Below are 24,271 nucleotides of genomic sequence, written 5' to 3'. Positions count from 1 at the left end.
CGTCTTTTTTAAATAAACTTTCTCATTTAAATTTGCACAAATTGATTCTTTTAAAATAATTTATAATAATATGTATAAAAATATACAAATAAAAGTATTTGAAAAATGAAAGCTTCGCATAAAATTTTAAGTTTTTAATTCTTTATTTAAAGAGATAGAACACATTCGCAGACATTTATACATTTAAACAATTTTATCAACTTCTATACACACATTATATTTATTTACACACACATATATATATATATATATATATATATGTGTGATACATATGTATATATAAACATTAAAAGATTCATTATAACATTTTTTTGACAAATAACATATTTAGTAATTTTTATTTTAAATTTTAAAAGCTTTTAAAATTATATTTTTCTTAAACATTTCGCTCTTCTCAAATTTATAGAAAGTTCTTACAATTAGCTATAAACATCTTTAATTTTTATTTTATTTTTGATTATTAATCGTAATGCCAGTTTTATTCAAAAGACAATTTAATTTTTCCAAAACTATTTTCAATTTACTTTTTTTAAAACTAATTAACTAATACTCGAATCGTGTGATTCACGTATGTGAACAGTGCTATCGCACGTCTCACGTGACTATGTATGTAAATCAGCTGTTCCCTGTTGCATCGCATGATTCGTATGCTGACGCAAAACAATCGGCCACGTAAGTGAGCAAATAAAAAAAAATAATGCACCTTGGCTGTTTTCATTTTTAGCTCTTTCTATGCGGAAGTTTCTTTAATCAATTAAAAGTTTTATAAAATTCAATTGTAAATTCTAAAGACACGTAAGTTTTAAAATAAGACTGATTACATATTAATTAATATTTATCATAGCTAGAGACAACATACATGCTCCTTTAATTCTATTTATAAAAAATTGAGACTATCCAATATTTAATATTTACATACTAAAGATGCTTAAATCTGTTCAATTTCTCAAAAGGTTATAAAAGATATAAAAATTATTTAATGCCTTTAACTTACCTCGTATTCCAACTGATTGTGAGCCCGAACTTGTAGTCCGATACGATGTTTGCGCAGTTGCAATGAGTAATTGTACAGATACCATTTTCATAACTTTTTCATTAGATTGATTCATCTCATTTTAAAATATTTATAGCATGATTGTAAATATAAAGTAAAATGTAATTCTTCGATTTATAATTATAAAATATGTTTTAAACTATGAACCAAATATATCGAGTCGTTTATTTGAAGAATGATATATAAATCAAATGCTTTGCAAAATATTGACATAAATATAAATTGTTCGTTTTGAAAATAAAAGTCTGATATTATCAAACACATTAAGGCTTAAAGATTGGATCATAGGATTGGATGGAGAGCTCAGGCGATCGAAATAATAACTCAATTTTATTATTTTGTAATAATAAAATGTATTAAATAGATAGTTGGCAATACTTATCAAACTACATTTTACGTTTCCGTGTGTTATAAGAGACTTCGACTCTGTATACTCCGTGTATACCGAGTGTTACTTTACGTAACGAAACAAAAGAAAAAATTATCGGGAAGAGGAAGCGGTTTGCCGAGAGTTTCAAAGAGGAAAACTGGAAAAAAGAACAAAACTAAAAAATTCAAATAATCGACATTTCGCTATTCTTTTCGAGATCTCTCTTCGAAACAAACGGCGGTTTTCCGATTCCTCTTCCCGTCACAATTCTTTTTCCAAGCCCGCGAGTCCTCTGAACAACGAAAACCTAAACGCATTTCACGATTCATCATTGGTTATGGTCCCATTGTGGATTAGACCGAAGTCGTTCGAGCATGTCCGTCTAAAGAGACAACTCTTCATCTTTTTTTCGTTCGATTCTTATCGAGAATTATTGATGATCGCCAATAGTCCTCGATTCTGTCAAAAAAATCGCGTGCACGTGTGTGCGTACATTAAAAATCAAAGAGATAAAGAAGTCGAATTCACGGTGAATCAAATGCATCAAATCATGTGTCAAATCCACTTGATTCGAATAAACTGTCCAAATAAAACTTAAAAAAGAAAGAAAAACCTCAATCGCAAATTCTACAAAAAATTATATCTATAAATACGAAATAGAATAAAAAAAATTTTTTTTGGACCTTACGGGTGAAACTCGAACGACTTCCGCCAGCCTATCAATTGGCTCCCATTGTTTCGCATATATATTTCGATTGTCGCACATATAATATATTTAGTATGTATCACCGAAGACACTTTTTTCCTTTCACAGCTGAATATCGTGTGCTCGCTAAAGAATACCTTTTCTTTACAAGCGAGGATAATTAGCCGTGTATCACATTTGAGGCGTTAAGTATACGCGAAAAGCTTCCGCTTTTTTTCTGTTTTTTTTTTTTCACTCTCGTTTCGTGTCTCCCGTGCCGGTCTTTGACCGAACGGAAAAACATATTGTCGAGTGACGAAAGAAAATCGGAAAATGTACTTGAGAGCGTTACAAAGGAAGAAACGGGCCGCGAAAACGAACGCAAACGTTTTCGTTCTGCATATGCGGGATATGTATTCATGTATGTGTATATATATGTATATGCATATGCGAGTGTGTGCATGTGTGTGTTTGTGTAAGTGTGTATATATATTTATATATATATGTACGTGTGCAGGCGGGATATATTTTCCTCTGAGAGCCAAGAGATCGACCTGTTTCACATTACATCGTAACGCGCATTACATATAGCGTGTATCTAATTTGTGTATGTATGAAGAACGCAGTATAAAATATTGTATAAATATATAAATACTTGATTGAAAAAATAAATATATTAAATTAAAAAAAGAGACATACACGTAAAGTATATTATTTGTTATTTATCATTAGATATTTATACGCAGAAGTATTAGATATTTGATATGCAGAGATATGCAGGTCAAGTCTATAACAGAAGGATAAACGCGAGGTTGGCTTGGTAAATATGGAGTCCCTTACAATGCATCCGAGTTCATAATTAACCCTTTGGTTGTACGTAAAAAATTGCTTTTTAAAAATTTTCAACAAACAAAATGCACTGGTACGACTTACTGTGTTTAAATTTACTATTTCCATAATTAATATAAAATAATGGTAAACTAAAAACAAGAAATTATAATTATTTGCTTACAATTCTACTTGCTTTAATTAAAGAGAAAATTTTCAATCTTATAGATAAGTGTGTATATACTTACACTTGTATATACGGCGCTTATAACCAAAGGGTTAAAAATATTAACTCTTTAAACAAAATTTGATGTTAAACGGAGTATGAATATATCGCGATTAATGAGTGAATTAATTTGAAAGAAAAAACTCTAACTACATATATAAAATATCACAAAAACATCGAAAGATATTTTATAAAATTAACAAACCAAAATTAAACATAATCTGCTGAGAGGTAATTACCGAGACTGATGAAAAAAAAAATTAAAATTTAGTTTTATCTTCTCCGTTAAATGATGCAATAAATCGTCTGTATCTTATTCCACGAACAAAAAGCATATGAGAATCAGAGACACTCACAAATTTAGAAGTCTTGAAAATAATATAGCATTCAACTTTCATAATAAAGAAAAGATAATAATGGAAATAAAAGTAAAAAAAAAAAATTTCAATAATGATTAATTACTTCGGTAATGCCGATCTTCTCTCAGTAAAAAAGAAAAAAAAAACAAAATAAAGGTACTCGCATGCATCCGATTAAATAAAAAAAAATCTCACAGGTCCAACTAAAATTAAAGATCAGTCCATGATGAGAAAACTCGAGAGATCGGCAGATTCCCATTTCGTCCGGTAATTAGGTAGACTCAAAATGTCGCGCGATTTTCGGAACGCATTCTCAGGACTCCAAAATGGGATGTGTTCAGCAATCGTTGCTGCTGCGGAAGGGAAATGATCGGGATACCGTCGTCGTTTCCGATGCCGACGTTGTCGATCGCGAATATGTTTTTGTCGACTTTCGCGACGGACGTCGAAATTTTTTTCTCTATGGAAGACTAATCGACGAAAGAAGTCGCACCGCGTACTTTGTATTAAAGAGAGAGAAACTTTCATTCTCCGCGTTTCTATCTCTCAGTCTGTTTTTTTTAATTTTTTCTCTGATTTCGATGTCGAAGATAGATATGAATCGCACGTGCGTAAATAATTTTGAGGATCTATATATATATATATATGTAGCATAAGCTAAATATACAATTCATAATAAATAATATACAAGTAGCGATAATCTTTTTCGATTTCACGACGACGGCAATAAAAGAAAAATAGTTGTTGCTAGATGCTAGATAGGTATAATGAAGATAAAATAATGATAATATATTAATGTAATAACAATTAAAGCGTCATCAGTAAATTGACGTCACTCACGTGATGATGTGTCTAGGATGATCGGCTGCATAAGGTACATTTTAAGATGGGATAAGAGACTCGCGTTTATTTGAATGAAGAGAAAAAGCGGGAACAAAAATGAGGGGCAAGACTGAATTATCAGAGCTTAAAGAAGAATTTCGTGTGCGGCGCTGATTGTGGAGTGGTTGGGCGGCGCTGATAATTACGAAAATAATTGCAAATATAATAATAATAATATAATAGCAATAATAATAATTAGTTTATATAATAATTAATAAAAAATAATTATATTAATAATAATAAACTAAATCTATAACAAAGTTTACTTTCAAGTATAAATTAAACGAAAATATTTCTGGGGTAAGCATATAAGAAGAGTTTAGCGTTTATATAATATATATACAGAATGATATCGATTCTTGAAAACCACGTCAGCTTGCAGGCGCTTGCTTTCCTTTCTGTAATTATTAATTCACGTCGAAGAGACGCGGGCTCGGCGCTTTTTCGTCGAGATTTGCGGGCGACGAATTTAATAAACTCTGCAAATTTAAATTTGCGTTTCGAGCAAAATGCAAACATCAAAAGTTCAAAAACATCTCTTCGAGAAATCGCTTGGCCCGCGTGAGCATTCTGCCTCTCTCAAACTACTCTCTCTCTCTTTTCCTCTCATTCTTTCATTCATTCATTTCTCATGCTCTCTCACTCGCTTTATCCCTCTCTCATTCTCTCTTTCTTTTTTCTCATACATTCGCGTATTTTATAATAATATATTTTTTATAATAGTAAATATTTCTATATGCAATAGTTACCATATTTTTTTATTATTATATTTTAGTATTATAGAGTTATCACATTTTTGTTGGGGAAAAAGGACAATACACATACGAAATTAACCGGCATCACCATAGTTCTGTCGTTCACGCCGAAGTGAGTCTCTCTCTCTCTCCTCGTCGCGATCAAGGGTGCAATAAACAATCGTTAAATATATAACATATACATATGTACGTAAAAAAAATGAAAGTCAGAAGTCTATGAGTCTCGCGACGAGAAAGAAACGCTTTCCTCGATTTGAAAAGAGGAGAAACGCTCGTCGAGAACCGATATAGGCGTTCCGGACGATTCAATCGCACGAAATACATCTTCTCTTTCTCAATGTATGTGTACGTACGTGTATGTGTGTGCATGACGTATTTGTGTATATTCTATAAAACATATTTCTACTTATTTTTTCACATACTCATTTTGCTGTCCAGAAACAGCACGCAGGCGAACATACTCAGCCACACCACTACTTTCTCTTATTATATTTTCCAGCTAATTACTTTTTCTTCCAATAAATTTCTTTCTCTTTCCTACACAATCATTCAATATCATTCTTTCCCGCCATTCGCACCTGTGTAGCCTAATAATTGTGATATGGAAGACAATTGAAGTTTACAAAAAGGCACCCACTTATGATTTTTAACGCACCGACAAACGAAGCTTGATTATATTTCTAAGGATATTTAAAGAGAAAATTTCTATCTATTCGCTCTCGGAAGTCGCTCTTGATATAAATAATAAAAGAAAAATAGAACGAAAAACGAAAAAAAAAATGATCCTAAAACTACTCGTTATAATCTCTACTCTACAGTCCATTTAATGAAAATTGTCAGCAACGAAACCTTTTGTCCCAGTCAGCATGGTGTTTGAAACACATAATCGTATGCGTTTCATGACTACCCTGTAACTGAAACATTGTCGCGTTATGCGAACATAAAAATTGGCGGAAACTGGAAACGCATCGCGAATTCACGACGCCGAATTGTTCGGCTAGTTTATCCGCGACGCGCTATAAAATCCCGGTTTCCGGAATCTGAACGAGAGCGATAAATGTATTTTCAATCTAGAAACATAATTTTATGACAATCATTTTTCTTTTAATGGCATCGTTCGCAGTGCGTTAATCGATTTCACCCGACTCCATCGCGCTCTCTCACACACTCCCTTCCTCTCTCTCGCTCTCGCTCTTTTGCTCGCCGAAGTTGCTCACTCGCGCCTCTCCTTTCACTCTCAAGATAACTTTCCCCACCTTTCCGGAGAAGAAACTCGAAGAAACGTAACTGTACGTGCTATTTGGATATTGCAACGTTTCACCTGCCCCGGTGTGTATGACGTCGTGGTGCTCGCGGCTCGAAAATCCGATGGAGGAAGGCGATAGATCGCGGGATTCGCGGAGACCGGAAGGCGTGATAAAGATGATCACCAAGTGAGATCAATGAACAACTTGCTCGTAAGAAAGTCACATTTTGGAATAAATTTGCGCTCGGTATCGTCTTTCGCCCTCTGGTCCTTTTACACACGTCCCATTTCTCCTCTCTCTATTCCCCTTTTACACCTTCCTCCAAGCACTTTCATCTTCGCACCTAACGAGTTGAGACTTCCGGGCTGATCTCACTTTTTCTGCTAAACTCGCGCCTTAACGATAAAATACGAAAAAGAAGAAAAAAAAGAAAGAGGAATAAGATTAGAAATATATATCAATAATATAATAATTATAATATAATATAGTAGTAATATAATAGTATATTACAATAGTAGTGCTATGATATATATGATGATTATGATGGTAATAATATATTAAAAAAAAAAGAGGAAAAAGACAAGGGTTCTCAAAGATAAAAAAGAAACCTGACGTGTGCCTTAGAAAAAAACGCTTTTCAAGAAAGTTAGATAACGATTAAAGAGAATCGTATCGCGAGAGGCGATACTTCATATATAAAAAAAAAACAAAGAAGACGTTTTCCTGACAGACTCCACCGCGGGTTATCCTCGCTTAAACCTCGAGTCACAATATCCCCCTGAAGACCCTCCCTTCTTCGAAAGGCGAGACTCGTCGAAAGTTTCGCCTCCCTCGCGCGCATCGCAATCGTTTTAGATCTTGAGATTATCAAAATCGCCCAGGGTGCTGCTGATTCTATTGAACACCGGCAACCTAGACTCCGTATTAGGTGACAACGGGGAAGGCGTTCTGGGCGCCACCTCGTCGGAGGCGAGAGGACTGCACACACCATTATTACGCGGACTTGGACTTTGCCTCGAGCAGGCGAGCAGACTGAAATCCTGGCCAAAACTGAACGGCGTTGTCGACAGGTTCGTGCAGGACGTCGTCTGCTGGCTACAGTCGTCGCTGAAGAAACTCGCCATGGAATTCGTCGGCGATTGACTGAGGCTGGACGACGGCGAGACCGAGTCGGCGGAGCTGCCGAGTGAGAACGTCGGGCTGAGATTGAGCGGTTTCGGCTTCGTCGCGCCGATCACCGAGCTCACGGCGTTTACCTGGTGATGAGGGTGTATCGCGTGATGGTGATTCGTAGCCAGACTGAGCGATGACGTTCGCAACAACGGCGGCTGATTGTAACCGTTCGCGTTTGCGGTACTACCTAAGCTCAGCGAGTTCGTTCGCATGAGGCTCGACGTGGTGGCAGCCGCCGCGGCCGCGACCGCCACGTGGGACGACGCGGCGAGGTGTTCCAGCAGGCTGACGTTAACGTTATTGTTGACGGTAGTAGCGTTGTTGTTGACGATGGCACCGTTGCCTGCCGCGGCAGCGGCTGCCGCGCTCATCAGCGGGTTCAGGCCGAGCAGGTTCGGTTGCGCCGAACCAAGCTGGGCACTCACCTTCTGATTGTGTATGCGCGCCTCCTCGAAGTTGTGTATAAAGTGGCAGCGCGGCCCGTACGGGCAGAAGCCGATTGTGTGGAAAGTGCGACACAGCTCGGTCTTGTACTTGGGATGACGCGCGAGATTACGCAGTTCTCCGTAGCCGTGCGCGAACTGACACTTGTCGCCGTACTTACACGAGCCGCTCTCCTCGTACGGTCGGCAGAGCTCTGTCTTGTAGCGTGACGTCGGCTCACTCACGCTGCGATCCAATTTCCGGTGTTGCTCGATCAACGTGGACACCAAGGAGGTATAGGTGCGCTTTAGCGGCGCGTGTCCATTGGTGACATTGTTGACAGCGGCGCCACCGTTCCCGGTATTCGACGTCGAGGACGAGGATGATTCCTTTGTTTTGGTCGAGGCTGCGTTCTGCAAACAGATGCGTTTGATTAAATCAATTTTATTTCGAAATTGTAATTATGTCTACAGCGTAAGGAATAATGCGCGTTATCGCGGATGAACGAATGAGGGAAGAAAATGTCGCGCGAGCAATTTGATGGCGCTTGAAATGGCGGCGCAAATGATAACCGAGCAAGCTCTTGGCAATTCCGCAATGTCATCCTTGCGACGAGATAGCGTGTCAAGCGAGTCAGCGGCGGATTGTTGTTCGTTTCAATGGGAACTTGAACAATGCACTCCGTTTGTTAGAAAACAGAAGGCAGACGTTGCGACAGTCACTTGTACAAATCATGCTTCCAGACAAAGTTTGGGAAAATTTGAAAGCGCTAAGATTTCCATTTAATGATATCTAGCTTTAACGTGCTGTTACGACTTTCACTTTATTTTCGAAAAAATTTCTTAAATTCCAATTCATATCGATAATAATATTGCATGATTAAATTGTAAAGATGATACATAAGTATATAAAAATTTAAAAATCATAAATGATAATTAAAAATTATTTATAAAAATAATCTTATACGATATATGTATATACGTACATATGTGTACAATGTATGTATAGAATCGATAAGGATTTTTTCTATTACGCAATTGAAACGAAAAGTCCTTATCAAATAAGAATAACATAGTTCAACGCACGAAAATGGGTTCATAGCACACAAACAACAGATATATTAAAAAATCTCAGCAATAAGATCTCGTTTATGAGTCGATAATCAAGTCCTTATCTCTCATCGTTCGTAGTCGACAGATAACAGAAAATAAAAAATAAATAGAACCTGATAAAATCGTGGTGTATCTCGAGTGATACCACTCAACTGCGATTGCAACAATTTGTTGCACAATCAAGTTTAAAATTAACTCTTTATATCTTTAATCTAGATCTTTCCCCTTGGGCAGTATAAACATTTTGCCCAATTACTTCTAATGAGAAGAATAATAAGTAATAACAAGAATGTGAGTGTAAGTTGATAATCATATAAATTTCAGATTTGAAGAATAATAAAGTCAAAAAGAAGAACGAAAGCAGATGCGCGTTTAAAGTTAATTTATTATTTTGGGTAGAAATCTAATTTTTAAAAGTCATTTTTTACTTGTTCTTATACAGAGAAAAAACTGAAGATAGAAAAAATTTAAATTATATCCTCTAAATTAAATAATTTTATAGGCATTTTGTAAAAATTATGTATATAAATTAAAATTGATAAAAATCTTAATAAAATTTTTAAGAGCCAATTATCAAAATAATGTTTAATGCGTTCGAAGAAATATTGACGAAACGTCTCATGCATCCTACTTTCTGGAAACTGTATGTGACTTTTCTCGATGACTGCAATTACTGCAATTATCGTCGAACAATTGCACTTCCAAGAATTATGATCGAGCGGAAAATATGATTGCACTGATTCATTATGTTAAAATTTATTTCTTCGAGAAAAAGAAATTCTTATAAACTATATATAGCTGGCTTTATATGGATTTTTTTAATAAAACAAAATTTGAATTAAACTATTTAAAAGTGTGATAAAATGCATATTTAGAGGAAAAGATCTAAATTATCAAATAAAAATAAAATTAATTAACAGAAATAAGTAAACATTAAAATGATATAATCATTATATTATACAAATGGAAAATTTCAAAATATAATTATATGATTCTCAACAACATAAGTATTCATATGGTAATGATCTTTTTTATTCTATGCAATGTTGCAAACTGATGGCATGATAAGTCACGTAAAACATGAGACTACAATAATCAACATTCGACGAAAGAGAACTTAGGCGAGACGTGATGTGTACAAAAAAACTACGGAGCGATAACTAATCGATCAAATAAATTGATGAAGTAAGACGATGTCAAAGAGCTTCATGATTCATAAATTTTTTAAGTTTGTAAAAAAAGAATCTATTAAAATACATATAAAAATAGAATTTTTTGCATGATTTAATCAACGCCAATAATTACAGAACTACAGAACATCTTCCACGCCTTATTTTGTGGTGCAATAATTATTATCGTACGAAATAATAAATGTTTCAGAACGTAAATTTGTCTAGGTGTTGTCATGTAGATAACAGATTTTAATCTTCGTATATCACGTCGTGAAGATTGATAGGCGTGACTGGTTATCGAAATTTGATTACATATAGGAGAGTCCTGAGGATCAACGAATGTGTCGATAATAATATACTTTAATATAATAAAGAAGCAGAATTTTTTTGGTCCGAGATATCACATTAAAATCGAATTGGCAGCAGCAAAGTGCTCGGTTTTATATATGATTTTATTATCAAAATTTTATATACAGATTTCATAAAATGTGTATCCCAGCCTCTTCTATGTAGATAACACGTGAGATGAAGATCTCTTTCGCAATGTTCTTAAAATAAAAAATAGCATTATGCAGTTTAAAAAAGATTTATATAAAAAAAAATATTGTATAAATAATTATATGTATTATATGCAGTATTATTAGCATATTATTGATATTATCAGTCTGCAATTGCAAGTCTCTTCTTTTTATTTCGCCTGCATTATACTGTCTATAATTACAACAAATTTATTAGCGTTCCAATAAACATCGCGAGCAGCTATACAAGATACGTGTATCTGAACGTTGAAGTCGTTATCTCCGAACTTATTTTCACTCCCTCTCGTCGAAGACGAAAAACTCTGTCGCGATTAATCATTGATTGTCATACTGCTTAGATATTAACAAAAAGGAAACCAAGAAAAATCCAGCATTTTTTCGAGCGTGAGATCGCACACAGAAGGATTCACGAGAGCCTGGAAATTTCCATCAGCACGTGCGCGCATACGTGCCAGAGCGATCTTGTTTGTTTCATGTGTCTGTATGCGAACGCCAACACACACACACACACATACATATATATCCGCAAACTCCTTCTCGTAATTATTCCCGCGTAGCCTCCGCATGTTGAAGAGTATGTTTATCGTAAGCGCACGATCGCCGGTAATCGTTCGCACGCACGCACGCAGACATACGCACATATACATACATATATACGAGAGTGTAACATATATTCGCGCGCATTTTATCGCTTACATGTGTGTGTGTATGCGTGTGTGTGATTACATATGCGTAAATCTTGGCGTTGCATACGCTGACAAGAATATATCGCGTATCTAATATACCAATTCGCACTCTCCGAAGGAATATTATTTGTTTTCGACGCTCCTTTTTAAGGCAGATTTTCATATAATATATTAATATTGTAAGTAGAAAAACACTTTAGCTGAAGAAGAATTATATTTTGATTACGCTAAAGAAAAGTTCTTAATCGATAGATTAATCAATTTTTATTTCACAAATCTATTAAAAGATTAAAGGATATTATTTTCCTCTAGAAGAAATAAAAAACGAAAGAATTTATTATTTATGCCTCAAAATCATTATATTTTTAATATGATAATAGTTGTAATAATTTACAAATCTGATTATTAAATCGAAATGTGTTAATATTTTAAATTATAGTCCAAATCTCTTTATTTTAAATATAGCATAATTAGTCATCTTTCACGAATCTCTGAACTCTACTCGAATTTCGCCTATATTCTTTTTCTAAATGCGGCATAATTAGTCATCTTTTATGATGACATTCCACGAATTCCTCGTACAATTCCAAGAGGAAACATAATAAGTATGATGTGCGTGTGCGTGTGTATTTTATTTACTTGTGTAGTGTATTCACCTCTCTCTTTCCTTCGATAGAAATTTAAACTTATTTAATTTATAAAATAGCAAGTAATTAAAATATTTAAAATATAAAAAATATAATATATGTATATAATTTCTAAAACATAAATATAATAAAAGCTTTTTTCTAAAATTTTCTAGAGATTAAATACATATATAAGCAGATTAAAATCTATTTTATTAAGAAATAAAAACAAGTAAAGAAAGTGAAAGAAAAATAAATTGATCTTTTTAAAACTAAATCTTGCTTGTTAATGTTAATATATCTTTAACGTATACTTTAGGCAGTGTATATTTCATAACATCATGTGTGAAAAAGACTGTCTATATTGATAATAGAAGAAATAAACTAGCTAAGTTTTCCTTGTAGACGTTGCAATCTTGCAAAGTTAACGATGTATAGTATAAGCAGTGTTTTTCTTTATACATCGTTGATGATTCATTGTAATAAAATTAGCTTGTTCCAAAAAAATGCAACAAAAACTACGTTTATATTTATTAGAGAATAAGCATATAACGATTCCACGAATTTAATGTCTGTCCATGTCATAAAATACGAGATGTTTCATTCTATTTTGCCGGTGCAACATAAAAAATTAATAAAAATGACATCTATTTTTAAACAGGAAACTTTACAAAAAATTTGCAATCAAATTCCATGAAAGTAAGAGACAAAAATAGGAATATTATGAAATAAAAATATATATTTAGCATATAGTAAATGTGTACATTATTTTTCTTAATTGTTAGAAAATTGTAATAAAATCGTTGATACATACATATATTATTTTGTATTTGAATACAGTTTCATATTAATAATTTTAATTCCTTTTTCATATAAAAACATTGTCGTATTTTACTTTTAAATGTCTTGCAAATATCTTTTTTATTAATTATACAAATGAAAATTAATATTAATTATCATTAATTTGTATAATTTACATTAAAATTTATATAATATATTTTATATACAAAATGTGCATAATCCTAAAATGGAAATTTAAAACTTACACAAAAAATAGGCAATTATACAAAAAAATATATTTTTATTTCATTCTTCTTCTAGATAAAAATCTTTTCTGCATCTTTAAAGCTTCTGAAAACTACAATTCGAGATGGAATACGTATTTATATCGAATCGCACGCGCTTAGCCTTAATATACATTCTATTTTTATATATCTATTTTTATGTATAAATGTTCTTGAAACGTTGTTAATATGCATTAAACGATCAGCAGCATATAATGATCGATGCACGCGTTAATAATTCCACTTTATTTATCCTCTTACTCACTTTGTGAACTTAATATGCATTTTACTAAGCATACGTAAATGAACCGCGTTGCGCGTATCGAATGTCGAACAATGATGATTATTTAACAGTTGCTGTTTGCAGATATCGATCCTAGCCAATGGAAATAGCAAAGCAGCATTAGTTTCGCGAAAGTGGCATGATGCACATGACTCGCGATATGACATATGTATGATTCACACATATCTATATGTGTACGTCAGGGCCAATGGAAAGATTATTTTTAATAACAACATACCATTATCTTAGCAATAGTGGTTACGAAATTTTAACGAAAAAAAAAAACGATTATTTTTGTTTGATAAAGTGATAAATTGAAAGCGATAACACATGTTGCATGTGTCAGCAATATTTACCTAATTATAATCAACAATGAAGGATGATTACTGCGAAGAATTTATATTATGATTTCTTTATTTTGAAAATGACGTAGCTAAATTCTAAATGCAATGACAATTTTATTTCACTTAAAATTATCAGCAAACATTTTGCATATCAAAATTTGAAGTTTTATGTACTTTCTATCACATAACAACCAGTATTAATTTAACAAGCAAAATTTTATTTGTTCTAATATTTAAACAGCAGCATCCTCTCGTAAATAATTACCAAATAATATGATTTTTAAGATCACTGAGAAGTCCGCAATTGTTTTCAATTAAAAATATTCGTAATCAATAAAATGTATAAATAAAAATTATTTATATTTTATTTTCAAATTACAATAATTATAAAATAATTTACGAAGCTAGAAATATTTTTATTATTAAAATATTATACAGACACACACATACTTCGGGAATCATGATATTAATCATGATATAATCGTGAGATTTGATTACTTCGCGTCACAGTTATGTATAGTTTAATAACTATAGAGATGTCATAATTATAAGAATGTTGAAATCACGAGAGAGATGTTAATGACAGTACGCATCGAAGTATGTAGGTTCTTTGTGTGGGAATGACACGTGTCATTTAGAGAAATCAAAAGCGCTAATAGATCAAAGGTAATCCTATTAATGTGGAGAAATTTGCTCGTTAACGTCTAGCATAAATTCAGATGTGAGCATTACCTTATCATTTCCCGAGATACAATGTATTCGTATCTTCTCCTAAAAAAAAAAAAAAAAAAAAAAAAAAAAAAAAAAAATACAAAGCTCACACATATACTTTCACTCTACTCTAACAAAGATAAAAACGCGCGTATTATTCGAAGAGTTAATAGCACCGGCATTCAAGATCGGTCGGCAGTGAAAGTAAGCTCAGAAATCAAAGTATTAAAAGTAATACCAATAAGAGATTTGTTTAAATCTCACGTTTGATATCAACGCAGAATTTTTTTGCCAAAATAGGAATTATGAAAGAAATAAGAAAAAATGTATAAGAATAAAGTTTAATTTCTTTGATAAAAGATTGCATTTTGAAAAATTGAAAAACTTTCATATTTTACGGATGTTATAGAACACTGCACATACTTTTTATTTATATTTTGTCAATTTTTTATAACATGACATAGCTTTTGGATTGATTTAAATTAAATATATTTGTCTTTAGAAACAAAATATAAATTATATAAAGAAATAATAGTTCAGAATTGCAAAGTTACGCATATATTATTTAATTACAATTTCTAATTATATCGTATTTAATTATACTTTTCATTCCTGCAAATGAAAACAACTATATGCACATATGATATGTATCCGCGTTAAGAGAAACCACGCACGTATTTGCGGGTTAAAAACGTGAATCTCGAAGGTCAAAGGTGAAAGTAATAAAGGGAACGATGAGGCAGAAGAATTGAGAGATAGATAGAAGCCAGCTGAGAGAACGAGCATGGCGCCGACCGGTCGAGTGACTGAATGGAACGGCGGCGTTTCGCGCCGCGATCCTTACGTAATGAGCGCAGCGCGACACGCCGCGTCACGTCGCAGAGACTCTTAATTACTCGCCTGTCCGTCTTAGAAACGCCCCGACATTCGCGTTGAATTTTCTTGTCGATCATTAGCCGTCTATTTTTTGCTCTATCAAGAGTCTCGCGTTTTCATATAACTGATCGAAAAAAAATTGTTTCTTCCTCGAGCCTGATGATTTCGATCGATTTGCAACGCATTAACGCAGTTTCACGCACTGATTTTTCCAAGTAGATATTTTATTCTATTTTTTTGACAAGATATCTTTAAAAAATAAATTATATGTTTCTTGCTGTTAAATAATTGGCTAATGATATAAATACTTTAATTGGATATTTTTATAAGTAAATTATATTTTTTTTTTGTTTTTCTAGAATGACACGCTACTGTTTTTATATTTATTTCGATAGTGTTTCAAAATAATAAATAGATTGCTCTTTCTGTCTCGCTCTCTTTCGCTTCGTGTTTTACGTACTTCTTTCTTCTTTCTCGTGTCTTTCACTCATGGACGAGCGAACAAAAGAAACACGAACGAAAGAAACGTTGAGCATTTCGCTTTCCGGCCCAGAAGAGCGTGTCGCCCCTCGAAACTCTCTCGCGTCTTTTTTTGTAAGTTACTTGAGCATAAACATGCGAAGCGAAAACAAGTCGAGTTACAAGAGAAGTATGAAAGACTCCACACAAATTTCAGACCGGCAGTACTTTTGATACTTGAAGCATCTCAAAAGTCTCGCGGTTTCGACGAATTACATCTCGTAGAAGAAAGATGAAAGAAGAAAAACTGTGACTTCAATGTCAAGTTGTTTACTATAGAATAGCTTTCTGAATCGAATACAATTAGGGAACTTGACGTTAAAAAACAATCAGATGCAGAGTTTTACCCACTGCTCTTTTGGCGCCCAGATGTTGATTTGGTGACGCATAATGGCGCCTTACAAAAAACATCGTGATTTGTACTCAATTAATGAGAAGCGCGACTTTCCACTCTACTTCCTTCGTGAACCTTGTGCGGTGCACGCGTATGAGACTAACTGATCAGAGTGCGACTGCGGAATGAATAAAATTGCAATATGAATCAGACGGGAGAGCCACGAGAGTCGTAAAGAAACCGCACACACGGAAACCGGAATGCGCCGCGGCTGCAACAATGCAACTTCGCACACTTCGCGCAATTATGCCGCGCGCGAGCGTGTCGTATGCACAATAGCGAAAAGTGAAAGTACGTATATGTATATATATGTATAAATATACAATGTGTATATATGTATAGTGTGAACTTTAATTTCTTTTTTTTCCCGGGGGAAAAATACTTCTACAATCGAAGGCGAAGTGAAAGAGGCGAGAAAACGATTAGGAAACCTGAGATGTCAATCGAATCGTATTTCTAATTTTTTTATCGAGATAATCAAAATATAATAGTAGGAAAATATATATGTGTGTGATGCATCGGATGTGTAATATATTGCACTCACCGCGTGAAAAAAATCATAAAAGATTGCACCGGCGAATTACCCGTGATAACAATGAGGATTAGAATCGCAATTATCTCGTGCGCTCAATTATCACTATAATAAAGCGGCGAAAGTACCTAATGAGTGGATGTTTTCTCCGAAAGCGAGCGTGAATCACATTCGATTGGTCATTTGATGATACCACGCTTCTCTGAATACCACTCCGGTTATTTTTAGCAACTGTATTACTTATGTTTCTTCTTACAATTGGTTTATTCGATAATAAAATCTATAAGTATTAGAATATATTAAATTACGTTATAATTACATCAAAAAAGATAAAGTGGCTTGTAAATTACGATTATGAAAAACTCTTTTTCTTCAGAATTTTTTAGAATAAAAAATTTGTATTTTTATTCATAAATTTTCATCACAAATATTTATATATATATAAATATTTTATACAGACGTACGAAATAGAACTAATAAACAACAATAATTATTAATTCGTAATTATCGTTATTATCGCCGCTATCGTACCATATTACAGACTTTCCTCTTCGATCTAGAAACGCACGAGTGCGCTTACTAGCAAAGTAGTCGCGATTCAGCGGCTTTCCGCGAACTTTCCATGTGGCGGCATCCGCAATAGTTGCGGAGCTGTGGGTTTCACGGAAGCGCTTTCATTGTATCTATTTGAATTAGAGAACTACTGGCTCTTCACGCGGCGGTTTTCACATTTTGGTCACGGTTCACTCGACACGCCGTTCTTTTTTTCTTTTATACGCCGCAAAGTAGCCGCTGCGAGTGTCTGTGACTCGCCTGTCTGCCCACATCTCGTAAAGAGATCGTGCGAAGAAACTAATCTCACCGACAAACACGAATGCGAACGGAATATGCCGTTATTATTGCACAAAAAAGGCAAGAAAACCGAAAATCGGAAAAGCGTGCATCTCTTTTAAAGGAAACGCGGTTTTTTAAAGGAAACAGTCATCGCTGCAACATAAAACGAGAAAACATGCAAGAGAAAAAATGTATAAAAGAGATCTTTTTGTAGCGGTACATAGTCGGAATAATCGCGATAAAGTTCCGGTACGAGTATCACACGTACTTCTGAAGATTTTATCGCTAATTTAGCACACTTTATTCGGCATCTTCTAGCTTATCCGTAGAAAATCTAACGTAGCAAACATTTGATGTTTCCATGTAACACTGTACAGCAGAACGTGCAGCTAGTAAAGAGGATAATAAATTGACAGACTTGTATGTAGGGTGTATGTAGTAGGTTTAGCTTAAGATAATCTACGTTAATGCATTTCAATAAACATGATTTTTCTATATTCTTTATTTCCTAGAGATTATTAGCATCATATTTTCTCTTTTAATTCTGAGCTTTATTTTTTATATAAATCATACTAAAATTTGTTTTAGAGCAACAGGCTTCGATAATGCCTGATTTTTATTAAATTTAATAATATAAAATATTAAAAATAAAGAATAAAAATAAATAAATAAATAAAATTAGAACCATAAGAATAGAGTAGAAAACAATACCTAATTTTTTTTCAAATGCGAGAAAGTAACAACTTTATAATCCTTACGTAAAATACACATATAAACTACATAATAGTAATAGAAAACGTGATGCTTTAAAATGATTAGAACCAAATACACATTACTCTCACTTTTTTTATCAGGGATAAGGATGTGCAAAAATCAGATTGTTCAGATTGTTAAAGCTTTTTTGAACCAGACATATTATTATGAATCACACGAAACAATGCAGTCAAACTATTGCAGACTGTAGCGGTTGTTGACACTGTCATCGTGAATCAGTCATGGTTCAGTTGGTCACGATTGCGTGCATACGAATTTATACGTGTAGAGCAATTTATATGTGTAGGATATTCTCCGTCAGTGAAGTCAGAACGGCATTTGCGAAATATGTTGCAGTTATACGGGCGAGATGATATACAATCGTCAAAAGATCGTATTTCATAAAGAAATAATACGCGCGAATTTATTAAATTGCACCGTTATAAACAATACTCTTAAAAGTCAAAAACGAAATTCGTGTTTGTGTGCTACAATGATATACAATCGATACGATATTTATACGTAGCTATAAAAAATTCCATAAATTTTAGCGGACCATCAATTATTTTTCGTTCGATTCGAAGAAATTTATGGTTGAGAATATATAAGCTAAAATGAAAAAAGGAATCGATATATTAATCTCTAATCCAAAACACACAATAATTATATATATATAATCCAGTGGAAAGTAATTCAGCAAATTTAAGAACGTGCTGCAGAATGCAGATTCGAAGAGGAACAATTTTCAGAAAGTCATAACTTCTGACATTTGTATATATGATAAACGATTTTGCATATTCCGGCGAGGTTTGTCTCGTGGTTCAAAGAGGTCGTCATAAATTTATGTTAGTGAATCTGTAATCGCATCGTGCCACGTATATTTTTCGAGAATTATCGTACGGTCAACAATGTGCGGATGCCAGTCGTGGTTGAATAATCGCAAAACCGGTGACATTTCTTCCTTCGCGCGCGTGGATAAGAGCTTTAATTACTCATGAAATGCATCACGGCCGATTCAGGCTTATGTTCCGTGCTAATGACTTCACGAGTGACTTCAGGTGTATTAAATCGATATACAGGGAAGGAAAAGACTATAATTTAAGAGCTGCTCTCAGCTAACATAAACTGAAATAAGGGTTGCGCCCTGTGCAATTCCTTCTCGCAATTAGCGAGAAAAAACGGACACGGTACATTTGTTGCCGGTTTCCTCATGACTCATTAAATGGATGAAATAAGAAAAATGACATCGCGCCGCGAGAGAAACGTCTTCCTGTAACTGCATTATTAAGTCGAGAAATATTTTTCATTTAAATTCAATTTAACTTTACCAAATATTCGTGTAAATGTCAGAAGTTTAATTTTATTTTATTGATATGAGAAAATTAAGTTTTATGAAAAATAAATTTTAGAAGATGATATATATTAATTATTATATATAAATATTCTAATACTCTTTAATTTTCTTTTAAGTGCATGGGTATTAAAAACGAATTATTAATCATTAAATTAAACGTTCATATCGTTCAAAAAGTATATCAATAACTATATAATTTGACATAATAAATAAATTAAAGAAGTATATCTTTCATCGCTGTTTTAATTTAAGTAAAAACCTTGCGCGACTATTAGAAGTTTAATTGCAGTTGTATCAACTATTAAATACAGTATTGATTGTAAATATATAGGCATAAAATAAATTAGAAGGAAGTGTGAGACATTCTCGGTTCAATATATTATCGAGAGCTCGTACAGATAGTAAAGAGATTTAATTTACTTATTCCAACATATAACGCCGACTAAAAAATCAAAGTGATTATGCAATCGATGTATAAAGAAGACTAAAATAGAATAAAACAGAAAACGATATGCATAATACATAAGTCGCAGTCTCATCCCCATCGCGAATCGCCGGTGAATTCAATTAGTCTCCGCGAGATCGTATCGCATGTAAATTAATTGGGAATTAAACGGCAACATTTGGTTCACGCAAAATATTCGAGTATATTCACGTGCAAGTAACGTGCAATTAGAAATATGAGAAACGTACCTTTTTCCTCATTTCACCAATATCAAAGGTGTTTGTCAGAGTTCGCGGTAAAAACAAGTGTGTCAAAACAATACAATAGGTCGACGTAATGAGATGTTGATCGAAGTGCCGATGTCGCGAAATTTTTTTTATTTCTGTAGACACGTGGAGGCTGTGACAGCTAATATACGACGAACTGCTGACGTTATCAGAATCACTTTTGATGAGTGAACAAGCAACGTGTGAAAGCAGATGATGTGACTTAAATTCGCATTCATACTTCTATTCGAGAAGCAAATAAGCTACAGTGACTCATATTTAATATTCAAGCTTAATGCAATTATAATAACTAAAAATCGTTCAGAAATTATTTATATTGTGTATATATATATATATATACAATAAAATGATATAAATAAATCTATAAAAAATATATATAATTCTAAATTAATATATAATTCTCGAATTTTGAAAACCTGCATGTCGTCAGAAATATACACAAAAGAATGAAAGATACAATTAATAAATAAATAAATATATTTCAGTATCAAATCGGAAAAATACTGATTACACAATACCGTCAATTAACGAACAAAAGCACGCGTCGGATGTAAAACTGCGCTCGCGGTTCAAGAACGGGAGCGGCGAGAAACACGCGCGGATGATATATGGATATACTAAAATACGTGCGTTTATGTGTGCGTGTGCACGAAGGCCTCGCGACTGCTCGTAAAATAAGACGCGTGATTCAGGCGTCGGTCGGCCGCGTGACCGCGAAGACTTTCTTGCGCATAAAAACGCGCGCGGCCCGCACACGTGCGTTTACGGGCGATGCACATTGCACACGTGTGTGCGTGCGTGCACACGTTTGCACTACGGTCGCGCGAAGAAGTCCTGCGCGACTCTCCCCCGGGTTTCTTTGTCTCTCGCGTCTCTCGTTGCTTCTTTTTCATCTCTCCCGTCCCCCTGGTTTCCCTTGTGACCCCCACGCACTCCTTGTACTCTCCTTTCTTGCTTTGCTCTTTTCTTCACAGAAAGGAAGAGAGAACGTGGGAGACTTACGCGAGTCGTTATTCGCATTTTATCTTTCTACGACGAATATCAGACACGATTCGCAATTTTTATGCAATCGCGTTTACTTGGCAATACAACCGATGATAAAATTATTCTGAGAATTATATTTGGTTGTCAAACCCGACTTTACATATTTCTTTAATGCGTGACTTTACGCAAGAGAGAGATTAAATTTGTATGTATTAAATTATGTAAGTATTAATAAAATTTTATGCATTAAACTATTCCTTATTGCACAATTCTGAAACGTCAACTTTATAATTTTGATGACAATGTACAGTAAGACCTATAGATAATAAATAGAAAAATTTAATAGAGAAATTATATATAATTGACATTTAATGAAATATGATTGAGATATACGATCATAATGAATCATTAAAAACACTTTTAATAATATTGAATTATTTATAATCCGCTTTATAATTCAATAGAGAAAAAAAAATTTAGAACAAAATTCGTACAAAATTTTATTTAAAAATTTTGTTGAATAGCAATTAACATTTCCCAAAAAAACTCGTTCCAACAGATAAAAAAATTTTATGCATGTGTAACAGTCGACATGTAAGAGAGAGAGAGAGAGAGAGAGAGAGAGGCAGTTTCCATTATTTCCGAAGGTCTTCCGCGACAGAAAAATGACCGAGTTGGCATATCGCTGGTATCACGGAATGAGAATTAACGGTAATATACAACGTTTCCGGCATTGGAACGAATCGTGGAAAATACGTGACTGTGGTCACGTGCGATTCTGTATCGTAATTTTCAACGTATGATCATCTCAAAAATAAACGACGAAGACGTAGACAATTATTTCGCCGAGGGCGTTACATCGATATATTTCCGTTTCATATTAAAAGATATGTGTTATTTCATTCTTTAGTACCTGCTGAATTAATGATGCTTTGAGCGCCATAACCGGGATTTTAATCTTTGCCTTTATGCTCATGAAAGGAAATGTACCTTTTTATTCGTGCGTAAATCAAGTCGCAAAACAACTTACATGATGCATTTAAAGATACAGAATTATAGACATGCAGTAATAGCAATGTGTTACTTGTATCATTATTTATTATCTGCGTCCTTGTTATTTTTGGAAAATTAATTTTTTAAATGTATTTTTATTTATTAATCATTATTCAGTTATCAGCTTTTTTCTACATTTATTCTGAAAAATAAATCTGAGTAATAATTAATTTCTACAATAATACCTAAAAATTACTGTTTAACTATGTCATGCGATAGTATTGCCGTAATAATATTACAGCCAATGCACAAATAGTTTTAGGATTACTGTCTTATCTTTTGTTACTCGTGTCGCTTTAAAACAGATCGTAAAAAATATTGTATACGATTACCATATGAACGTAAAAATATTGTATGAAAATATGTTATACAATTTTTAAGCCGAGTTGTAAATATAATTTTTAAATATAATCGTAATGTATAGGTTCTAATTCTCTTAGACATTTTTACAACTTAATCAAAACAGCTAATTAAAAAATATTTGAGCTCTGTTTGAATAAAACAAGCGACGTAATTATTAATCTTATCATTCGCTGTGGAATAATTTTTAAATCATTTCAAATCTGCTTTATAAGATAAGAAAAACGTATCGCGTCTCAATTTTAATCGAAATTAAAGACCGCAGCAAATACATTACAGCAAGAAATATGAGCTTCTCGCATGAATTGTTCAGCAATTTACCTGGCTCAACCAGAAGAAGCGATTCAGATGAACGATAACTGCAACGAAGTCTAATATAGCAAAGGTCATGAATATTCGCGCGCGAATGGTCTCGTATAATTTATCATTCATATCTTAATGTTAGCTTGGCGGTCGAGAAAATAAATCACATCGATAAACGCGACTTTTTCGGAAAAATAATAGCGCACAAGATGAGCATGCGCAGAGATTTATAACTAGTAACTATAATCAAGAAGAAAGTATGACAATTGCAAAAAAATATCTCTGAGATGGAAACTTTTTTTCGAATCTAGATAGAGATGTATGTTGTTTTAATACGCGGTTAATTCATCGCGGCGTTAAGATCGAGAAAAAAAAACAAATTTCATAATAGTAATAAATTTTAATTAAATATTTTCGAGTCGACACGTTACTTAAATTAATGACATGCTTACGTGACCGAAATTTTTGCATATACTTCAAAATTATTTTTATATTTTATTCCATAATTTGTCAAATCAGCATTATCTAAATCTATAAATCAATCTTTAAAGTAACTTTAATTTATAATTTTTGGATATTTCGCATTAATATTATAATACATTTTTAAAATAATTGGTAAATTAAAAAATTAAATAATACATTTTCTATATATAAATATGTATACATACATAGGTTTTAAATTATCCTGGTATTTGTTGCTCCATTAAAAAGAATAATTTTATATGCTTCGTTTACACAAGACAGCGACAATGCGATAACTAGCTACGATTCGTTACAGACGTTAATACCTTTTTTTCTATACTTTTATTCGCATTTTTATGATATCAACAATACGAACAAATGCAATCGACACACCTCGCTGTTCGTGTGTGAGCGGAAACAGAACCACCCGCGGAAAACCGGTCCCTCATTTTTTCCAGAGCGTGACGATATATGTCTGGAGCTACCGAAACAGAGCCTGGATTGGAAACTTCCAGAATCATCGCATAAATCAAGCGTGAAAGTGAAATCGAGAGCCGCGAAGTAGACGTTCCCCGG

At 33.4% G+C, this 24,271-nt stretch overlaps 1 protein-coding gene across 1 annotated transcript in view; it reads right to left on the bottom strand.

The window, feature by feature from the left end:
• Positions 1-1,382: 1,382 nt before the first annotated feature.
• The window catches only part of Tis11 (Tis11 zinc finger protein), a 32,734-nt gene continuing 9,845 nt past the window's right edge, over positions 1,383-24,271 (bottom strand). The window contains exon 2 of the mRNA XM_029315253.2: positions 1,383-8,415. Within this exon, the coding sequence (XP_029171086.1) occupies positions 7,258-8,415 (1,158 nt within the window). The 3' untranslated portion in view covers positions 1,383-7,257. The remainder of the gene's footprint in view (positions 8,416-24,271) is intronic.

This window comes from Nylanderia fulva, unplaced genomic scaffold, assembly GCF_048542155.1.
Source record: "Nylanderia fulva isolate GAGA-0341 unplaced genomic scaffold, ASM4854215v1 Scaffold5, whole genome shotgun sequence".
Classification (NCBI taxonomy): domain Eukaryota; kingdom Metazoa; phylum Arthropoda; class Insecta; order Hymenoptera; family Formicidae; genus Nylanderia; species Nylanderia fulva.
This window is presented reverse-complemented; position numbering and strand designations above follow the sequence as displayed.